Source organism: Rhipicephalus sanguineus, chromosome 9 (genome assembly GCF_013339695.2).
Source record: "Rhipicephalus sanguineus isolate Rsan-2018 chromosome 9, BIME_Rsan_1.4, whole genome shotgun sequence".
NCBI classification, from domain to species: domain Eukaryota; kingdom Metazoa; phylum Arthropoda; class Arachnida; order Ixodida; family Ixodidae; genus Rhipicephalus; species Rhipicephalus sanguineus.
Window position 1 is genome coordinate 75,843,443 of NC_051184.2, and position 21,433 is coordinate 75,864,875.

The window sequence follows — 21,433 nt, forward strand, 5'->3', positions numbered from 1 at the left end:
ACAAAGAGAACGCGAGTTGGCAGGCCCGCTATGCCTATGCGGTGTCGCGTTACGCGCCCGCATTCGCGTACAATGTTACTCTCGGCCTTTCTGATGCCCTGTGACTGTGACACGGATTGGGACTTTCAGGCGTCTTCATCGTGTTCTGGCTCATCAATATCCATGTGACAGAATCTGTATTCAATGACAGTTTTTAGAGCGATGTTTGTGCGGCCTATAAGAAAACATATCTATCATGATCATGAACCAGTGGCGTAGCGAGGGGGTGGCACAACTCTCCAACTCCAACACGGATCTGCTCGCATACGTCATAACAATCTTGCATGCAAGCATTGTCGTAAACACCTCTCTTAAGAACTTCGATCGAACTGTTTGAGTGATCAACTGGAACTAGTAAGTGATCAGAGCAGCACTGAAATTTGAGTAGAGGAAAAATGCAAAAAAAAAAGAAAGAAAACGGCCGTTTCATCTTTTTTAAATGATCGTTTAAGTAGTCAGGTTGATGTTCCATTACCATTTCGACTACTTGAAGTTGCTCACCGTTTGCCCTCTAACGACGATTTGCACCGTTTTAAGGGTCTTTTTGTGTCATTACAATAATCGCGATCTGGCTCGCTTGCGTTTCCATTCCTAAAGATCTCGACGCTCCCCACTTTCCCATAAAGAATACAATGTCGAGCTGATAGCTCGCAAGACGTTCGCGAACTGTAAGTGTATGCCAGGCGTGAGGCCGGTGATAAAACAAAATTCACGCGAGATATATGAAGATTATTCGTGATTCCATGTATAGGTAATATCTGGGGTTTTACGCGCCAGAACCACGATATGTTTATGAGAGACGCCGTAGTGGAGCGCTGCGGGTAATTTCGACTACCTGCAGGTGTTCTTTAACGTGCACTGACATCGCACACTACACGGGCCTCAGACATCTCGCCTCCACCGAAATGCTATACCGCCCATGCAGGGATCGAACCCGTGACCTTCAGGTCAGCGTCCCATGCACCGTAACCACTTTACCACCGTGGACCACTTTACCACCTCATCCACTTTACCACCACTTTACCACCTCAACCACTTTACCACCTCAACCACTTTACCACCTCATCTGCATCAGTCTTCCGACTGATGCAGATGAGGCGGCACGCAGGACTGTGACTATAAGACGGTATTCTTGTGTGCACGCTTCACGTATACACGCAATGGTGATCAACCACACACCTACCACTGTGATACCCGCCGTGGTAGTCTAGTGGTTACGGTGCTCGACTGCCGACCCGAAGGTCGCGGGATCGAATCCCCGCCGCATAACGATGGAGGTGAAATAAAAGGAGCCCGTGTATACTTAGATTTAGATACACGTTAAAGATAACCCCAGGTGGTCGAAATTTCCGGAGCCCTCCTTTGCGGCGTCCCTCATAATCATGTCGTGGTTTTTGGACGCGAAACCTTAACAATTAGTATTATTCCACTTTATTGACGTTAGTCGCGGGATCGAATCCCGGCCGCGGCGGCTGCATTTTCGATGGAGGCGAATATGTCTGAGGCCCGTGTACTTAGATTTAGGTGCACGTTAAAAAAACCCCAGGTGGTCGAAATTTCCGGAGCCCTTCACTATACGGCGTCTCTCATAATCATATCGTGGTTTTGGGATGTTAAACCCCAGATATTATTATTAATTTACTGACTATAATCGTTGCGGGACTGAAAGGCGCCCCAAATAAGCCGTTTTTTCACATTAAGCCTGACGTCACAGCAGCGCGTTTCAACTTCGTTATCTCTGACGACCGTTGGGTGCGAGCTGCGTCTGGCGTAAGCCCTGGGTGATAAGGCCTTCATCCGTTGAGCCCCCCGTCTGTATACACCTTATCTCTCAACGTCCACTCGGTGCTGCCTGAGGGCCTTGCGTAAACATTCGTGCGTCGGTTATCACAGCAGGTGCTGTTTTTTTGTTTTTTTTTATTCATTAACGAAGTGATTCGTATAGAAAAAGGAAGCAAGAGAAAACGTCTTGCCGTGCCGTTATACCGCTGGGGATTTCATTCTGTTTGTCATTCTGTCTGTTTTCTGTCCGCGTCATTCTGTTTGTTTTCTGGCTTTTATTATTTCTTTTTTTAATTAGTCGCGTTCCTTCGTCTGATGGATTGCTCAGAACTAGGGGTGTGCGAATATCAAATGTTTCGAATACGAATCGAATACGAATATCCACCTTCGAATATCGAATCGAATATCGAATATCAAAGGAAAAATGCCTCCACAGTAACAACATTTTATTTAACACGTACATCTATTTGAAAAAAAAAAACATTAACAGCCGGACTGGCAACACAATATACACTGCTATCTCCAGAACACAATGTCCAGGCTAGCACAATGCACATCACAACGCAAGCAAATATCATGGCACAATGAAAGTAATGACTAGATGTTATCATGAAGAAATATGAGTTGCTCCACATGATCAGGCAGCAGGCGCTCCCTTGTAACAGAGACAGCCCCCCCCCCCCCCCTGCCATTAAAAAGGCACGCTCGCTTGGAACAGAAGGGAGGTACATGGGGCAAAGCTTTGACAGACTGGGGTATCTGAAGGTGCCTACAGTCCGCCACCAGTCACGTGGGTCACTGTCTTTCTTCAGAAGTGGTCCCGCATAGTGAACGATTGGTAGTGCGGCACGTTACGGCCGCATAATATTTAAAATGTACAGTTACATGATCGCCAACAGCGTTACACGTCGGAGATGCACCAACAATAAATGATACGTATTGGGGCGCTCGTCGCAGGCAGATATCGTGCCTCCGTGTACTTACGATGTTTATCGCTCCTCTTGGCAACGTTTTTAGCTATACGAACACAGCAGAAATGGGGAAGACGAGTTATTTTATGCATGATAATCGAATCGCATATTCAAATTTTCGAATATTCGAAGTTATCGAATATTCGAAACTTTTCGAATACACGATTTTCGAATCGAATACGAATATTTGGAATGTAATATTCGACGAATAATCGAAACTTTCGAATATTCGCACACCCCTACTCAGAACGCTCTCGGATGGGACCCCCCCCCCCTTTTTTTTTTCGTTTTTGTTTCATAGATAGTACTCTCAGCGAGAGTTTTTGTGTACCGGCAAATTGAGAAGATAAGTAATGGAAAGTATAGCGCGTAAAAAAAAAAAAAAAAAAAAAAAAAAAACAAGCGATCCTATATACTAACGAGCCCGCCGATTCCTGCCTGAGCAAACAAGCCATGTTACAGGTCCGCGCATCGCGCTCGAACCTGATTGGATCCGCGCTTGCTTTGTAGCGTTGTTTTTGTTTGTTTGTTTACTTCGTTATTGCTTTCGGGTCACCCATTCCGCACGCTTCGCATCTGTCGCTTCTATTCGCGCGCGCGTGATCCCGCCTGCATTATGGAAAGGGAATTCCCGGGAACGCGATTAAATGCGCCCCGCTTCGCGTATACCGGCCGCTGTGCGGCGCTTTGATCACTACGGCGCGCTCAATATTTTGCAGCGACGCTGCATATGGCTGAATTCTGACGGATCGCGTCCGCGGGCAAAAAGACGAGAAGAGCGACAATCCTCGCTGACTCTCGCCACCGCCGATGCCGTTTTCACGAGTGTCGCTATACTCGGCTGCGACACTTCCCACCAATCGTTGTGCCCCTTTGTCACGTGACGTAGAGATCGCGCTAGCGCTGTTTAAGAACAATGTACATGCTGCGGGGGAACTAAGGAAACGATGGAACATGTACTGATTGAATGTGGCGATATTCACCCAGGTATACGTGTGGACACGAGTCTACAGGAAGCCTTGGGTTTTAGGGACAACACTGGAAAGCTCAACACGTCCGCGATAGAAATAAGTAAGAGACGGTTAGAGTATTGGTGGCAGAAAAGTAGAGATAAAGAACAAAAATAAATAATGGGGGGAAAATAAGGTCATTCTGCCTTAAGAGGCAGAGAGATGGACCGTGAATTTATATTTTTTTTTGGTATAATAAAATAGATCTAATCAATGTGGATAAGGTATTAGGCCAACATAAAACAAGGAAGGGTTTTTTTTTTCTTCGAGCCTGGTGGCAGACATGTCACCGCCCCGTTATAAAGGGGACGCTCATAGCATTCATCCATCCAGCAGTTGCCCTTTGGACTCGCTATGAGAAGGGCGCGTGTCGTTCGCTCGGAGGAAGAAGAGCGGCTACTGAAGGATCGCCAACGCGCACATGAAGCGCGTGAGTGGGCGCGGAAACTACGTGAAGCTGCTGCCGCTGCAGCTTCAATATTCACAGTAGTGGAAAGGTTCTAATATACTTGGCCCCGGTTTGAAGGTTTGGTATGTGCAAAACCTGCGTGTGCTCTGCATGGATGTGTAGTTGCACATAATGGATGTGCGCTTTGCACCGGGTACAAGCTTGCCTCGTCCGAAGTACTTTGATCAACGAATGCGGATGCTGCTGTGCGCCGATTGAAAAAAGTGCCGTCACGCGTGTTAACGCCGCTTACGCCGACGGTAACTTTTCACGTATGATGAAGCATCTAAGGTTTTCGCCTTGATAAAATACACGAGAAGCTATATAGAGAAAGCAGAGGCTCGGAACTGTGGCTTGTATATAGTTGAGGTCGGTAACATTTATTCGAAGCAAGAATCGACAGTCGCTTTAGCCCGCGTTTGACCCAGCGACCATGCCGTTTGAGACGTCGCCAGAAGGCGTCCTTGAATTAATTGATGTGAGTAAGAAGAATTAATTGATGTCGCTATTTCACGTCATCAATTAGTCACGAGAACTTTGTAAGCATTCGCGTTCACAGTGCAGCCGGGTACATGATGTTTCTTTTTACTCGTGAGACGTATAAGGGTAACACATTAATAATAATAGTAAAAAATGGAAATCAACCGTCCGAACTGTCAGCACACGTTGGAAACGAAAAACCTATCGGTCTGGCGTGTTGGAATCTATCCGTATCGGCCAATTCGACACGTCCCATTGTCGAGGGCTCCACCACTGAGTCCATCCAGAAACGTCAGTTTTTCGAGCTCTGAGTGTCTTTCTAACCTATACGCAACCGAGGTGGCGGGATGAGTGGTCGACAAGAAGAAGGAGATAGGGTTTGAGTGAGCGTCGTCTTCGCCTCATCGAGAGAGCCGCGAAGAAAAAAAAATATAGAAAACTCGGGTTCGTCTCCGCGCTTGGTCGGTTTCGCCGTGGCGTTCGGCACGCTCTCCGGCAGCTGTGGCGTATAGCAGGCTATTTCGGGAACCCTTTTCGGCCAACGAAGCCCACCCCCCTCCTAGCTCGTTGCCCACGCTGCTAGGCCTGCTAAAAAAAGAAAAAAAAAAACGAAAATAAGCGAGGAAAGAAGAACAAGCGAAAATCCGCAGACTTAGAAATGTCGGAAACGAAAAAAAAAAATGTATAGCGTAAAAAAAAAAGCAGAAAGCTGCCCGAACGGGCAAAAGAAGCCAAGAAAAAGAAATTGGCATTCGCGGACCTAGAAATGTACGCGAAAAAAAAATGAAAAAAAAAACGGAAGAAAAAAAGGGCAGTTGATCGAAAACGCCATAAACAAGACAGAAAACTAAAGTGTATTACATCGCCATGTCCGCTTCCCGGCGTATCCACCCGGTAAAATATCTCGGAGTCATATTTTTCCTTTCCTTTTTTTTTTTTTTTTTCGGTCGTGTTCTTTCTTTGCGGCGGGGAGTGTTTTCGGGGAGTAAAAAGGAGGGAAAGAAAAACGGGTTGGGGGTGCTGTTCGTGCCGTTATCCTTGCTTGTTTTTTTCTTTTTTGTTTTCTTTCGGCATGGTGAGTTTTTTTACCCGCGTTTTCTTCTTGTCATCGCTGTCGATGTTTCAGAAAGTTACGTGCTTTCCTCTCATCCGCTCTCGGGCTGCACTTCGACGTCGTGTAGCGCAGGTTTTAGTCGAATTTGTTTCTTTTGTGCTTTATTTTTTGATCATCCGTAACTCAGCAGTTTCGTTGGGTGTTAGGGCGTATACTGTGCGATGGTTGCCAACTTGTTCTTCGTTTTGCTTTTTGTTCGCTGGCTTGCGCGCCCAAGCTCTGCGTTCAGTTCGCCAGCGCCTACGTGGATACGTGTTGCAGGCTCGCCGCTCACGTTCACTCGTTCAACGTTTTTACATGTATTTTATATGTTATATGTTTTATATGTATGTGTTTTTGTTTTTTTTTTCTGCGCATAAAAGCGAAAGAAAGAAAACACACGCTGAATCTAGCGCTGACCTAGTTTCGCGCTGGTTTCGCAAGCTCGTCTGCCCCGACTCGTGCCAAAGGTTGTATCTGCGTTCTCTAAAAAAAAAAAAAAAAAAAAAAAAACTGCGTGCAGTTTTTTTTTCATTATTTTTTTTACTATTAAACAGAGGTAACAAAGCAGGGGTAACAAAAAGGTGCAGTCCGATGCTGCGGCAAAGTGGTCCCTGCATGTGCTTCAATGTAAACTTCTGTGAAACGTTGCAAAACTTTTTTTTTTGGTGTAGTTTGTTTTGTTATAACTGTAGTTCTTTTTATTTATTCCTTCTGCTGGCAGCCTTCCTGCGTTCCATGAGCCCGACCTTGGGCCGTCTGTATATTGTAGAACGCTTATTTTTGCTGCCATGTTTACAAAAAAAAAAAGAAAAACAGAAACAAGCGTTATGTATTTCTTGCGCCGCCACGGTGGTCTAGTGGTTATGGCGCTGGACTGCTGACCCGAAGGTCACGGGATCGAGTCCCGGCCGGGCGGCTGCACTTTCGATGGAGGCGAAAATGTTTGACGCCCGTGTACTTGGATTTAGGCGCACGTTAAAGAACCCCAGGTGGTCGAAATTTCCGAAGCCCTCCACTACGGCGTCTCTCATAGTCATATCGTGGTTTTGGGACGTTAAAGCCCAGATAGTATTATTATTATTGTAGGTTATGTATTTCTTGTAGCTGTTTTGTTGCTGTTTATTTCAAGCGTAGCTCGTTATGACTCAGACTTTGGTGGCGGCGTCGTAGGCAAAAAACCCGGCGCCGACGAGTGTACAGAAATGCGGCCCTCGTGGATGCCCCGGTCACATGCCTGTTTCTATGCGCCGTTTTCCAATAATCGATGACCTATCGATCGTGGCGCTTGCCGGAGATCAGCTGTTTCTGATACGACTATATGATCTTTTATCGAGGTCACTTTGCTCTTTGAAAGGTTGTCCAACTTTCAATCGTTGCCTGGGATATTGAGCCCACGAACCGGTCGTTGTTTGCCTGTAGCAAGATGAAGTGGTGCGGCCATGCATAAGCCACGTTGATGAAGGGAACAGTTAGGATGGAGCATTGCTCATTGCGATAGAAAGAAAGAAAGAAAGAAAGAGAAAGAAAGAAGGAAGGAAGGAAGTGAAGAAGGAAAGGAAGGTGAAGGAAGGGAAGGAAGGGAAGGAAAGAAAGAAGAAGAAAGAAGGCTTAAAGGAAAGAAAAGAAAGAAAGAAAGAAAGTAAGAAAGAAAGAAAGAAAGAAAGAAAGAAAGAAAGAAAGAAAAGTAGTAGGTCAGGCGCACATATATACGGCAAGCTTCGCTTGACCCCATTTTTGCCAATAGCAGAAGGGCTCCTGAATTTTTCTTGGAACGTCCTTACGGTATACCTTACTTCACCTGTGGTAATAAGCGAGAACACGCATGCACGTTCATCTGTTGTTTTATTTCTCCCAATCTTGCGTTTATTCCGAACATCACGGGGGCACGCTGTGATGTCAGCGGAGTAGCCAGGGCCGTAGATGCAGAGACCCCCACGTTTCCTCAAGTATATAATCTATTAAAAAAAAGAATAGCGCGAGCTCCTCCCCAGTACAGGTCTAGCTCCGTCGCCGCAGAAAGTTGTCCGCGGCCTTATGGCGTGTTCGGGGTCTTGAAAAAACGGACATTTTCGCAACTGCCTTGTAGAGACGTGGGGCTTCACTGTTTCTAAGGGGAACCGCGTACAGCACGCGTGCTGCTCGCTGCGCGGCCACGGCCCGTCGTCCGTGCATTACCGGGCTCCATTTTCGTCCGCTTATTTACCCACCGCCGCCGACGTCCACGGCTCCCGAGGGAACGAACCCCCTTCCTCGCGTTATTTTTTTTTTCTTTCTTTCTCTCGTTTCTTCCGCGCTAGCAGAGGCGCGATCCCTCTGCAAATACCCGACCCGGCGTGCGCGACCTGGTCTTGCGGCTTCTTCGAAGCTTCCCGCCCTATAGGCTTCGTTCTTATTTGCTTTTCCCGCGACGTCGCCGCCGTCGTCTTCTTCGCGGCTCGGGCTTTCCTGCTTCATTTTTTTTCCCTCTTTTCCGTCGATGAATGATGAGCACGTGTCTACCCCGAAAAGAAGCGCGTGGAACGCGGAAGTTATTTCTCCACGGTTCTGCGCGCCACCTGTGCGAGCACGTGCACGCGATCGGGATGCGCATTGGCGTCTCCTAGAACGCTCAGCGGCACCAGCGCGCCATGGTTTACTTGGCTACAACTTTTCGTGGCAGTGCTACAGTGCCTAGAATATATTGTAGGCATTGTAGCAGTACCTAGACCAGTGCCTAGAATAGTATATTCTAGGCACTGTAGCAGTACTTTGGAAGCTACAGAGCCGAAACGCATGCCTGCTCCGACGCCAAGACATGTGTACTTAAGTTTACTGATAATTTTCTCATTTCTCTTGCTGAAATAAATACCGGTTTATTTATTATGAGAGTTGAACCGTTACGTTGAAGTGGTAGGTGAAATACATTTATTATTCACTTTGAAAGAATGCCTTTTTTTTTTCTTTCCATCGCTTAGACAGCACCATGTTTTTCAGCGCGCCCGTTATCCACAGTAAACATGGCGTCCGTGATGTGAGTGGGTCAGTCTGCGGCTGCAAACGCGCTCTTTAGATATCAAAGAATGACGCTAAAATGTACTACACTGAACAATCGAAATGTCTCTCCCATTCAAATTTTTCGTGTACATGTTTTTGTGAACGCGTTAGCGATGCGAGCGAGCAAAACCGAAATGAACCGCAAGCTGCCGGACTACTTGCTGAAGAACCCGAATGTGCGGAAGCCCCGTCTCCGTAGCCTTCGCCCCACTGTCAAGATATAAGTTGTCGCCGAACGTACTGACCGTCGGCGGCAAGCCGCTTAGGGGCCCCGGAATTCAAGCTCTCTAATTATTAGGCAGTTTTAGAATAGCGTACGCTAAGTTAGCGTTAGCGTTTGCGGCCCGCTGTTTCCGTCACTTAACGGGAGCCCGCAAGCGGTTAGCGTACGACGCATGCGCAGTTGCGCGAAAAGCCAACGCAAGGCTTTGCGTACGCTATTCTAGAAGTGCCTGTTATCTGTGGTTGTTGTAAGCCACGGCCGGACTGGAGGGGAGACGCGCGCGCGCGTCTCGTGCCGCCGCTTTTTTGGATTGTTCGCCCGTAGCGAGCAGACGACACTCGTCGAACAGACGCGGAGCAGACGGCGCGGATGGGACACGTCGACGACGCCATGTTCGCGACGCAGGCGCACTACACATCTGCTTGGGGCGCCACGATGTCATCGGATACCGACTACCAGAGTGCCGGTCTTGTTCCTTCAACGCCTTCGCAAATGCCTTCTCGAGCGTTAGCGCGGAATGTTGCCCAACGTGAGTACGCTGGCTACTCGTTTGCGAAGGAAACGGTTTCACTTGGGAGCCCGCGCACTCTTTCCCCATAACGCCAAACCTTGGTTGGGATTTAACTCGTTTCATACAACGCTGGGGAAACTGTGCCACGAGTTCGGTCAGCAAAACGTGTAAGTCTGCGCGTCTCGCGCTCGAATTTCGTCGTTGTAAGCGTGGCCTCCGCGATTGGCTCCAGCTGCACGCTGCAGGAACCAATCGCGGAGGCTGCGATGCGAAATCAAGGAGACGCTTAGCGATCCAGAACAGCCTATTACCAACTGTATAAGCAGCGAGGTTTGTGTATTGCTAAGGCACAAAGCATCTTCATTTGTTTCTCAATCTAAAAACGAAAAAGAATCACATTACGGGCGGTGGTAAAATTGTTGAACTATTTCTCGGTCCGAACGCATCTATACTGCACGAATTTTCGGAACCTTCTATTGTTTCGCACCCGACGTATGAAACAAAGTATAGCTTTGCACATTTCAAGGCCAACAGCGTGAAGACAGAAACAAAGCTTCAACGAAGGCACACAAAAAAGGCATGAATTCTGGCTGTTGCCTGACTGCTGACCAGCAAATCGCGGGACCGAATCCCTGCCGCGGCGGTCGCGTTAATAGATGGGCGCGAAATGCTAGAGGCCCATGTGCTTAGATTTAAGCGCACGCTTAGAACACCAGGGGGTCGAAATTTCCAGAGTTCTCTACTACGGCGTCTCTCGTAAATTATACCCTGGTTTTGGGACGTAAAACCTCAACAATTATCTGGCTTTAGTCATTTCTGTCAGTGTACTTGTTTTGTGCGTGCGCCCGTTCTATCAAGTTGCGCTATCTAGCGTAGCTGTGTACTACGTTTCATACATCAAGTGCGACGCTGTGGAGTCTATAGCGAGGCTTCTTGCAGTGATGCATTTGCACAACGAAATAGTTGAAAGATTTTAGTGCCCGTAATATGATTTCCTTTCGTCTTTAGGTTCAGTAACAAATGAAGGTGCTTTGAGCCTCAGATGTAAACTAACCACGTTACACGGTCGTCAGTAAGTTGTTCTGTACCGCTTAGCGTCCTTTTGTTTTCGCTTTTTTTTTTTTTGGTGTTTCGTTTGCAGCCCGTCGAGCGAGACGCCTCAGCGCGTGGGCTCGTGCTCGGCCGTTGGCTTGGCTCGGCCGTTGGCTTGGCTCGCACGAGCGTTTACAAGGACAAAAGCCAAGTGCGAGACGCGCGTGTTCACACGTCTTGCTGGCCGAACATCTTGCATAGCTTCCGCAGTGTTGCATCTGATGTGGGAATTGGAGTACAGTTCACTGTACCGTAACAGTTCCTTATAGGAACACGTACTAGGCGTCTGCTTTGAGCGCCACGCTCTTTCTCCGGATGCCGACTACCGAAGTGCCGGTTTTGTTCCTTCAGCTGCATCGCAAATGCCTTCTCGATTCTTAAAGTGGAATGTCGCCCAGCGTGAGTACCCTAACAATGACTCGTTTGCGAAGTAAAATGTTTAACTTGTAAGAATACCCACTGTTTCTTCATAAGCCAAAGCTTGGCTGGGCTAGCTCTGTCTATTTCAAGGTAAACGGCGCGGCATAATGAAACGAACACACAAAAACAGCTACAAGAAGAAGCGCTGTCGTTTGTAGTTGCTCTTCGCGTCCTTTAATAATTGTGTGTGCGTGCGTGCGTGCGTGTGCGAGCTTGTTTTATCAAGTTGGGCTGTCTACCGTAACTACGCTGAACTAGAAGAGGGCTAGCGGGCACACTGGCGCCGAACGCGTGATGCCGCCAATATCTCCTTGGTCGCATAGTTTCCTACAATACTTACTAGAGGGAACTCTGGCGCTAGTGTCTATGGGAGCTGCAACGCATGACGCTTCAGCCAGCATGGGAATGATGGGTAGTACACAAATTTGTCTAAACTTCGTTCTTTCGGCTCCGTTTGGCTGCGCGTCGCCTACATCCGTTTTGTCGCAAAACAAAAGTTCAACAAAAGTCAGCAGTTACACTTCACCACTTGAATGTTTTTAGGCTCGCGTATTCAAACCTGGTCACGAAGTTCACAATGGTCTATTCTTTTATCCGAAACAAACGCCAAAACACAGCAATAAACAAAGCCACAAGTACGTTTGAAGCCGCAAGCACGAAGACTAGGCAAATTTGTGTACTACCCACCATCCCGTGGTAGCTGAACGATCGTAGCGCCAGAGCCCCCTCTAGTTAATTTTAGGAAACTCTATGCTTGGTCGGAAGCATTCGTCACAGACGGCACATTCATCTCTACGGTCGTGACACCTGGTGGACAGCCGTGTAATAACCATTTTGTTCCTTCGCGTTGCGTTTCCCCTCTAGCCCGCTGCGCATCAGATGTCGCGACGATCGAGGTCAGTGTATAGCGTCTCTGCGTATAACATCAGCGGCTTCACCTTTCCCGTTGCCACTGCCGCGCACTGAGCCCACTACCCCACTTCTTATTTCACTGCACCGTAACATTTCCTTTGGAACGCGGAGCGAAGCCCTGCACGTTTCGTTATGAAAGCGATCCTGACTCTACGGGTGTTAAACTGCGAGCTTACCGTTGCGATCGAGCCTCGATGGGGATAGATTTTCCGTATCCCGATTGGCTGTCTTCTGCGGCTAGTGCACAGGAACCAAGTACGACCAGGAAACGCTGTTCCTGGGTGATCTCGTTGACGATAAAAGGTATATCGCGTGACGCCCGTTTTTAATGTCGGCGTTACTCGAAAGAGACGATAGAACGCTCGGACACTTATTAGACGCTTATTAATGGGATCTTGCTGCAAACGCCGCGCTGTTATGACACGCGATCGGGTGCAGAGCTTAGCCTTCTTACGTGGCATTGAACAGAGAGTACGTGTGGTGAGCAGGGACAGTTCGGATGAGCTACGAGCTGAGTAGCAAGCTGAACGAAGCGCATCTCTTTATCAGCGTCTTCATATAATTATTCTGCTTAGGCTGTCTTTCACAGCTTGAGATTCGAGCGGGAAATTGAATGTGTGCATCATTGAGCGTGATTGGCTGATATGGCTTTAGTGAAAGCTGTCCGGACATAATCAGCCGGACATGTTTCAGTCATAATTATCGGGAGCGCTGTTCCCTTTGAAGGGAATGAATTATGGAAGGCCGCGTTGCTAATCTTAATTCGCGTGCTTTGGATGCCTCATCACGCGCGAGAACTGACCATCGGCGTCAGGGCGAACGATGAAAAAAGTCACGTGATCAGGGATGGCGTAACCTATGAGGTCATCGTGACGTCACAAATCGCCAAAATTCACTGCGCCATCACGTCACTGCGACGTCGCATAACATGACGCTGAAAATCGACTGAAAACAAGGAAGCGGCTGTCGCCATCGAGAGTCATTTTAGATGAATGCATAAGGGAGTCTGTACTGTACTCTACTGTACTGTGTAGAAAGTAATAATTGACTTTCGTCAATTATTTTTATCCCTGGCCAGTGGAAGTTTGCTCGGCATTACAGTGTACCGCTTGTGATTGCTGGGGCGTGCGTCTTTCAGTACTCCTGTCCAGTACATTAGCAAGTTTCGGAGGGCATTCGACGTTAGAGAGCGAGTCACGTGACAGAAACAAAAATGGCTATACCACACTGTACAGTAAGAGAAAGAAGAAAAAGGTAGGAAGAGTTCAGAAGCAGTTTTTTTTTTTTTGTAAACATCATTTTTCTTTTTTTTGTACAACACTAATCTAGGGTTCAACAACAAAGTGCAGCTGTGCGGATTCACTGAACACGAGAACCGAAGATGGAAAAAGAAAAATTAGCGCGACCAAAACACGTGAAACAAGTTTCTCCAGCGCGAAGACTCTAAAGTTGGCTTCGCCGCAGTTGTCTGGTTTCCTTCAGTGAAGCCGCTTTTGGTGCTCCATCCCGGCCTGAAAAAAACTGAGCTCCGGGTATCTTCTTTGAACTGGAGAGGAGATGGATCGGACACTCCAAAGAATTTGTAAGGATGGGTGGATGAATAGAACTTTATTCAAAACAATCTAACTAACTGTGGTTGGGCCCTCAGACGTCCGGAAATCCCGGTCCACCAGCCACAGCCGGTCGTCCGAGCCGGTGACCCCAAGAGCGGCCTTCCACGAGAAAACGGAGGGATCTGGAACAAAGAACTTTTTTCTAAATGAGCCAGGCAATATGTAAATTGTCTTTCTTTAATTACTCTATATCAGCAACCGTGGTGCCACTTAATAACAAGAACTATGCCAGCCGTACCTAACTATCCTAATAAAACATGTTGTTCGGCTAGTTGGTTCGTACTGTGCAATAAGTAATTACTTAACGCAATTCGAACAAAGCAATATAACAGGAAACAGCGTCTTATTTTCTTCGCTGTGCATTGCGTCATTACCTTTTGCACAGTACCTAACAATATTTCAAGAACCTATTGCTGGCACAGTGATCGGCCCACCTTTGACCAAGCGGTGACGTGATGTGATGACGTTGCCGTGGGACGCCACGCTCTGTGACGTCACATTGACTCCCCGATGATGTCGCAAATTTTGGTGATATGTGACGTCGTGGTGACGTCATCAGCTGATTATTTTTTTTTTTTTCCATCACTGGGTTGCCGCCGCCGACGCCAACGGTCTGTTTTTCTCGTTTGACGGGGCATCTGAGGCCTTTATAATGATTCAAAAAGTACCCAGCGAGTGCCAACACAGCAGCTGCCGCGGCGGTTGGTGCCGGTCAAAGCAGATTGCGAAGTTTTCGCGCGTGTCGAAATGGCAGCCGCAAAGCGAAGGCCGTGCGTCGAATCGCTTCCTGCGAAACAGCGTTCTCGCACGGCCGTCGGAACACAAGTGCCGCGGTATACTATGCCGGGATTAGCCGAACGCCGTTGCGGCCACGTTGTTTCATCGAATGGAAAGGCACGAGGCGTGCGGCGGCTTGGCCAATCCCAAATGGTGTGTGTGTGTGTGTATATATATATATATATATATATATATATATATATATATATATATATATATATATATATATATATAGAAAGCCTGGCCGACGCCGGCCTTCATTCGGTATACAGGAAGGCGACGGCGCTTAGGCTACGCCGCCATTCGAGCGGGAGCTCTCCGATGGCCGGCGGCGGCGGTAGCGATGATGACGCCAGTAATCCTCCGGTGAGCCTAGACCTTGGCTGCAGCGCTAACTCGGGTATCCGAGGCCATTTGCGGCGCTGCTATCTTTTGTTTGGTGCCTTTTTTTTTTTGTTTCTATCCCTCGGGCTAGAGAGGTCAGATCTTTCGTTTTTTTTTTCTTTCCTGCTTTCCCTTTACGGCCGTCTCTCTCAGGGACTGTTGGGGGAAACGAGGAGTGGTGGCACCAACGGCAACGGCCACCTCTGCCACGGCGGAAGCGGCGTCAAATATAGATCGCGGTGAATGGAACGGCGGAGTTCCCGCCGCGCGGGTCCTTGGCTCTCGTTTCTTGGCGGCGGGAAAGTGCAAGAGCCGTACAGTTCGGGTATGGCCCGAGTGAATTAGAAGGGCAGCGGTGGTTTATTTACGCCACCCCCGTTGGCTTGTTCCATCGTATTGGCCAGCCGGTTACTGCCCCTTCGATCTCATCTACCAAACTGCTTCGAGCGGAGCCTGTTTTTCGCGGGTGGGGGGGGGGGGGGGGGTCGTTGATTGCGGTCACTAGTTAGAACCGGATGGTGGAAACACCTTACTTCTTCATTTCTTTGTGCGGGCGCCATCTTCCCGCGATGGGCCGTCGATGGTGATTAGATTGCTTCTTTGTAGGAGATGCAATGTTGTTGCTGATACTCGATGGTTAGTACGTTTCGGGTTTTCAAACTTTGCCGGATGCTTTCTTTTCCCCCTTGTGAACAGCGGCGGGTTTTACAGTCAATATTCAATTACCTGTCAGAAATTGGCCCAGTCGGACAGCTTTAATGCTTGACTGTGTCACACAGAAAAGCCTTAACTTACCCGACACCCTAGTGGTAAATATTTCTATCAAGTTCACTCGCGCATTTCGTATTCGTCTATATTCTTTCTTTTTATTATTATGTTCTTTCCTGTCTTCCGGAAGCTTTTAATCCCTACAGAGAGTATCATGTAGCGGTATATGGACGCCGCCAAGAATCCCCGTTTTTCTAATGAGTCTCTCCTCTTGTGCAGCGGTAGGGTGTATTGCAGAATGTATAATTAAAGAACGGTTTTATGGTACCGAGCTGTCCAGGTACAGCCGCCTTAATGGCCCACGTGGAGCGAGTACACGTGCTGAGATACATTTTTTTTTGGGGGGGGGGGGGTGTCAAATGAAGCAACTAAAGGAACCACAAGAAAGAGAAGAAGATGGTAGTGCACTGTCGTAAATGTCGTATGCGGAAATATCGTGTGCGATTTACCACCAACGCGCCCAACAGCAAGTTCTATTGAAATTCATGCTCAGGTATTAAAAAAGAAAACATCTACAGGGTTCAGTATCGCGCCTGCAAAGCAGGCATACACGCACAAGAAAGAACATGCGTGGCCCAGAAAAAAAGCAGATAGTTGTGGACGAGAAAAAAAAAACGCAAGCTTGTTCGCGATTTCAGCTTGAGTCAACCGATCGACGTTTGCGTCATCAACTTTGACCATTCGGCCCGATACTGTACACTAAAGCTTTCGAAAGTTATCTCTCTATGGACCCCGCAACACGATCGACGACAAGAAGCATGCTGATCACTAAGGTTGAGAGCTGGGCTAGTTGGTGACTGATCATTATACGTATATTATTAAGTAGCGCACTTTGGACGGGAACAAAAGGAATAGGATGGTAGCGAATGTCGTGTCCTTCCTACTCCTTTTGTCCCCGTCCAAAGTGCGCTACTTAAACATATAGGTATAATGATGGTTGAAGCATGCTGATCCCGATGTTATGCTACGGAGCATACGCAATTGTGTTATAGATCTGAGGGTGAATAGACGAGGTGCATAAATACCAGCAACACTGTAAAAAGCCCCAACATGGTCAGGCGACACTGGACTGAGCAGCCATTGTGCATGAAAAGAAAAAAAAATCCCTCCGTCATAGGAATCGAAATAACACGAAAGTAAAGCGCGCCCTTACAGAAGTAACTAGATGTTTACTGTACATTGATATAAGAGAGTTTGCACAATGTATATTGATGTCTGGCAGCTATAGCACCGTTTAACGTGGATGCACACCACTTTGAGGATTGGTGGTACATCTCCATCCCGACGAGTAACGTCCATGTTAAACGATTACACAAAACCTTGTGGTAGCTGTAGTAGTTAACGGTGAAAGCGTAATCAGAGAACGAGGTGTGATATCCAGAAGAGCGTCGCATATTGGACGCAGAACTTGGTCGCCATCCCGCGGCATGTTAAAATGTGATTGAACACCACGGCCGGACTAAAGGGAAACGCAAACCGCGTCGTACCGCCCCGGTAGCCCCGCCGCGATTTTTCTCGGGGCGAGCGCGTGAGCGGGGAACGCTGTGTAACAGCCAGGTGAGGCAGCTGACGCGCGTCGCAGAGCTATTTTTGGTTTGGATTAGCGTGATGCTATGAGCGAGGCCGACGCTTTTACGACGCTTGGGCTGAGATCACTACCTCGCGATGTGTTAAGGCATTCACAAAATTTAACTTCGATTGAAAACGCGCCGAATGGGACGGACGTGTAACGCGTTGCAGGTGTTAATCGCGGAGGCCACAGTAATGACGAATTACTTAACTGTAGCGGCCGCTCCCAGAGGGCGACACCACCCCACCGAGCGGCAGAGTGGTAGATATAAAAGGCGCGTTTGTAAAGCTACCAGAGTCTGTGATCGTGGCGCAGTGGATAGCGTGCCCGGCATCTGTTGTTACGGACCCAGCGGTCGTGGGTTCGATGCCCGTTGACGGAACTTTTTTTTTTCTTTGCCATCTGATTGCATGGTATTACATAGTACTCGTCTATTATGTTATAGTTGGCATTATGTGAGTGAAGTGTGTCAGGACCAGTAATGGAACGCTCAAGAAGGAAGGCCTAGTGCTGCGTGATAGTTGCGGTGATGATCATATAGTTAAGCTGATATACGATACTTATAAAGTCTGTCCCTCTCCCTCTTTCTAGCTTCCCAAATGAATGGCATGGACACCGGTCCGTCGGTGCAGTCTTCGCAGCAGAATGGGACGCTGCATGGCTCGTCGGCGCAGCAGCAGCAGCAGGGCTCGGCCGAGGACTCCAAGACGAACCTGATCGTCAACTACCTGCCGCAGACCATGACGCAGGAGGAGATCCGCTCCCTCTTCTCTTCCATCGGAGAGGTCGAGTCCTGCAAGCTCATCCGCGACAAGGTCACCGGTACGTCCTCCACCAATGCACGCATGTCAGAGTTTAACGGGGCTAGCCAGCTGCCGCTCATTCTGCGGGGGTCATATAAGGGGGACTGTTACCCTTAAAGGGACACTAAAGAGAAACAATGACTCGGTTTACATCGATAAATTGTGCTCTGAGAACTCTAATGTCGTTAATTTCGACATAGATTTATTAATAGCATAGAAAATGCAGTTCAAAGTTTCATTTTTAAATTTCGCGCCGAAATCTCCGCGCGGGACGTCACATGTTTCAAAGTGTACTTATCGTATTTTGGCGCCATTGGCTCAACAAAATTACCCCAAACTTGGTATGTTAAGTATATGGTCCCCTCAGAGGACAACTTATTTCATTTTTACCGATTAGGAAGTACGTAGTTCCTAGTAGGCGCCGTCAAAACATGTGACGTCACGGCGAATGGTGCGGAAACTTCTAGGTGGCGGCGCCACTCACATTTTGTTTTTGCGCGTTTTCTCGCTTACTAAGCGTCTTCTCACAGCAAGCGTGGTGTTTTTTGGCATCGTGAAAGAGTACTTTACTAATATGAGAAAAATTGTTTTGCTCTTTAGTGTGCCTTTAACCGGCCGTGTGGTGCATGAGCGGTGGTACTTCTTCAGTTGCGGAGGGCATCGGCTGCCGCGCTTTGATCATTTGGGCGGCGCCTCACACGATTTCTTAATTTGTATCCGACTATTGGCAAATTAGACTGAACGAACGTGCTATCCCCCCATCGCGCTGCGAGAGCGTTCAAAAAACCGCGAATGCGAGGCGCTTCGAATGCAAGTCGCTTCGTCGCCCGCACATTCGGGTGGCCGAGCCAAATCTTAATGTACGTGCGAAGTAACAACGTCGAAAATGTTTCTGGAGAGTGAATTTTGTGATCTCTGGCGGCTGTTTATCGGTGAGTCGTGCGCAGTGGCTTCCTAAATGTCTAGACACGCCATCGTCGAAAATCGGATGGCGGCAGTGGACCGCCGTTCATCAGCCGTCGTTGCTGAAAGTTTAACCTTACATTGCGTGTACTTGGTTGCATTTTACGTATTTGAGTGCGTGATTGTGTGTGAATAAGATCTGCTCCGCCATGTTGCGCAAGGATTCCGGCTGCTTACAAGACAAGATTCCGCATCTTCAGTTACCTCATTCAATTAATTTTCGCTAATTATCCTGACAGACAATTGGCGCTTATCTTAAGTAGACGTACGCTGCGACGTCGCATATATCCAATATAACGCTTAACTTGATACAGAACCATCGCTTTCGTTTCATTCTTTTTAGAATAGTTTTTCTAAATATTCGGGAAACCGGAAGCAAGTGCTCTTGGAAGACAAAAAAAGAATGTCAATCGTTTGTAGTGCCACTAAAAAAAGCAAATAAAGCGCTTATTTTTCATTCTTACGTAGTTAGCGATGTATTTACGACTATAGGCGATTTGAATGCAAACAAAATGCTCTTCTATTGCTCGCAGCGTCAAAAGGCGTCACAACACGTTTACTCTATCTGTTTCTGACATTTACACGTTCTGCAGTATATCCACCCACGCTGGAAAAGCGTTTCTCCTATATACTAGATTATCAGGTTCTCATCTCACACGATGCAGCGTAGTAATAATAATAAAAAAAGAATCATAGACCGTTCTCGTCCATTGCCTCGGTCGTCACTACGCACCGCCGTTCCTACTGGTCATCCGAATCCCATTTCCAGCTCGCAGTGGTGCGCTTCCAATACTCCCGTCTCGTTGAAAAGTTTTGCCGGGAACTAAATCTCTTTTCGTTCTTTCTCTTCGTTCCTTCTATTTTATCTTTTTTAAACTTCACCCCCTTTGAACTTATACATCTGTGCTCAGTTACTTTTCCTAAACGCTCCTTCTTTTTTTTTCCGTATCGCTAGGCAAAGGTGCAATAAGAGCAGCGTCTGGGCTCGTGATTCGTCGGCGCGAAGGTTCGACGCGAGCGTATTTCTCGCGTTCCGTGGGAGCGCGGGTAACTCGTCTTCTCCGGGCGCGAGCGAGCGAGCGAGCGAGCGAGTGGGCGCATTGGGTTTCTCGGCGTTTTCGCATTCGCGACGGCTTCGTAGCCTGTAGCGTCGATTGGTTCTGGCCCCCTGCTTGCCGTCGTCGTCGTCTTCTTCCCCGGGGCGGAAATTGGAAACCGGAGTGTCTCCTCTACAGAGCTCGGGCTGGCGGCGCGTCATGGCGGCGCGCATGCATTCATATGCATCGGTGGATGGGCACAACCTTGAGCCACGTCTCTCTGTCCTTTGGACGACAGCAGCGATTGCCGTCGTCGATTCGCAGAGCTACTCGTTTTTTTTTTTTTTGTTTGTTTTCCCATGCGAAAAGCTGCGATCTCTCGTCGTGGTGGTGACCGCAGTCTGAGGAGGTAGACTGAGAACAATGGAGAGCTGAGGTGAGCGTTGGAATGAGGGCAACAAATGGACTGTGAGGGACTAATGAATAGCGATGTGTATATATATATATATATATATATATATATATATATATATATATATATATATATATATATATATATATAGAGAGAGAGAGAGAGAGAGAGAGACGTGCAAACAGAAGGAAAGGATAAATACAGAGATAGAAGGGTGGCAGCGCATATATATAAAGACATTCGCTAACGGCAACAAGGTAATCGCGTGTAGGTTAATTTTCTCACGTAATACTGGCTCTGTCCGTAAAGTAATTACACTGAGTCTGTTAAAATAAATTTCGTCATGGGATCGGTGTATATTACTAAATTTCTTCAAAATAATCTCCTTGGGCGTCGATACACCGCTGCCGAGGCGATTCCCACGCTGCAAGGGCTCCCCAAAAGTCAGCTGCCGTGACCTCTTCCAGAGACTCTGACAGCCCGTTTGGATGCGAGGCACACCTCATAAACGGCGACTTTTCAGGCGCCCCTTGAGGTTTTTGAACGGGAAGAAGTCTACAGGGCTCACGTCAGGACCTATGCAGCTGTTATACAGATACGGGATATATATATATATATATATATATATATATATATATATATATATATATATATATATATATATATATATATATATGCAGATATAGAAAAGGCGTCGTTAAAACAACCTCGTAATGGTTGTGAGCAGCTGGTGTGCTGAGACTTATATTACACGGTAATTCAGCCGCGATAGTTGCGAAACCTTTATTGATTGAACTTTCGCGTCCTACGTTGCAGCTCTCATAACTTCGTCTTGCAACGAAAAAGTGGACAAACAAGTGAATTGTATTTGTTCCTACCCACGACTCACCCTGAAACGTGAGGGTGTTGGCCGTCTAGCAAGGAAACACCTTATTCACTCCTATGAAGGCGTTGAAATTTCCATCGTGAGGTCGACATGTGGCGCTGCTGTTGCTAAACGTGCGCGCACGTGTTCTTGTGTCTAGCTTTTCCGCCACAGTGCGCTCTTTCGGCGTTTGCGTGGTGCGGTTCTCTCCTCTCGTGTCCGTG

At 47.7% G+C, this 21,433-nt stretch overlaps 1 protein-coding gene across 4 annotated transcripts in view; it reads left to right on the forward strand.

The window, feature by feature from the left end:
* LOC119405335 (ELAV-like protein 3) overlaps positions 1-21,433 on the forward strand; it is a 198,153-nt gene that overhangs the window by 93,651 nt on the left and 83,069 nt on the right. For all 4 annotated transcript variants that reach the window (XM_037672169.2, XM_037672168.2, XM_037672170.2 and 1 more), the window contains exon 2: positions 17,721-17,951. In XM_037672169.2, coding sequence (XP_037528097.1) covers positions 17,721-17,951 — 231 coding nt within the window. The remainder of the gene's footprint in view (positions 1-17,720; positions 17,952-21,433) is intronic.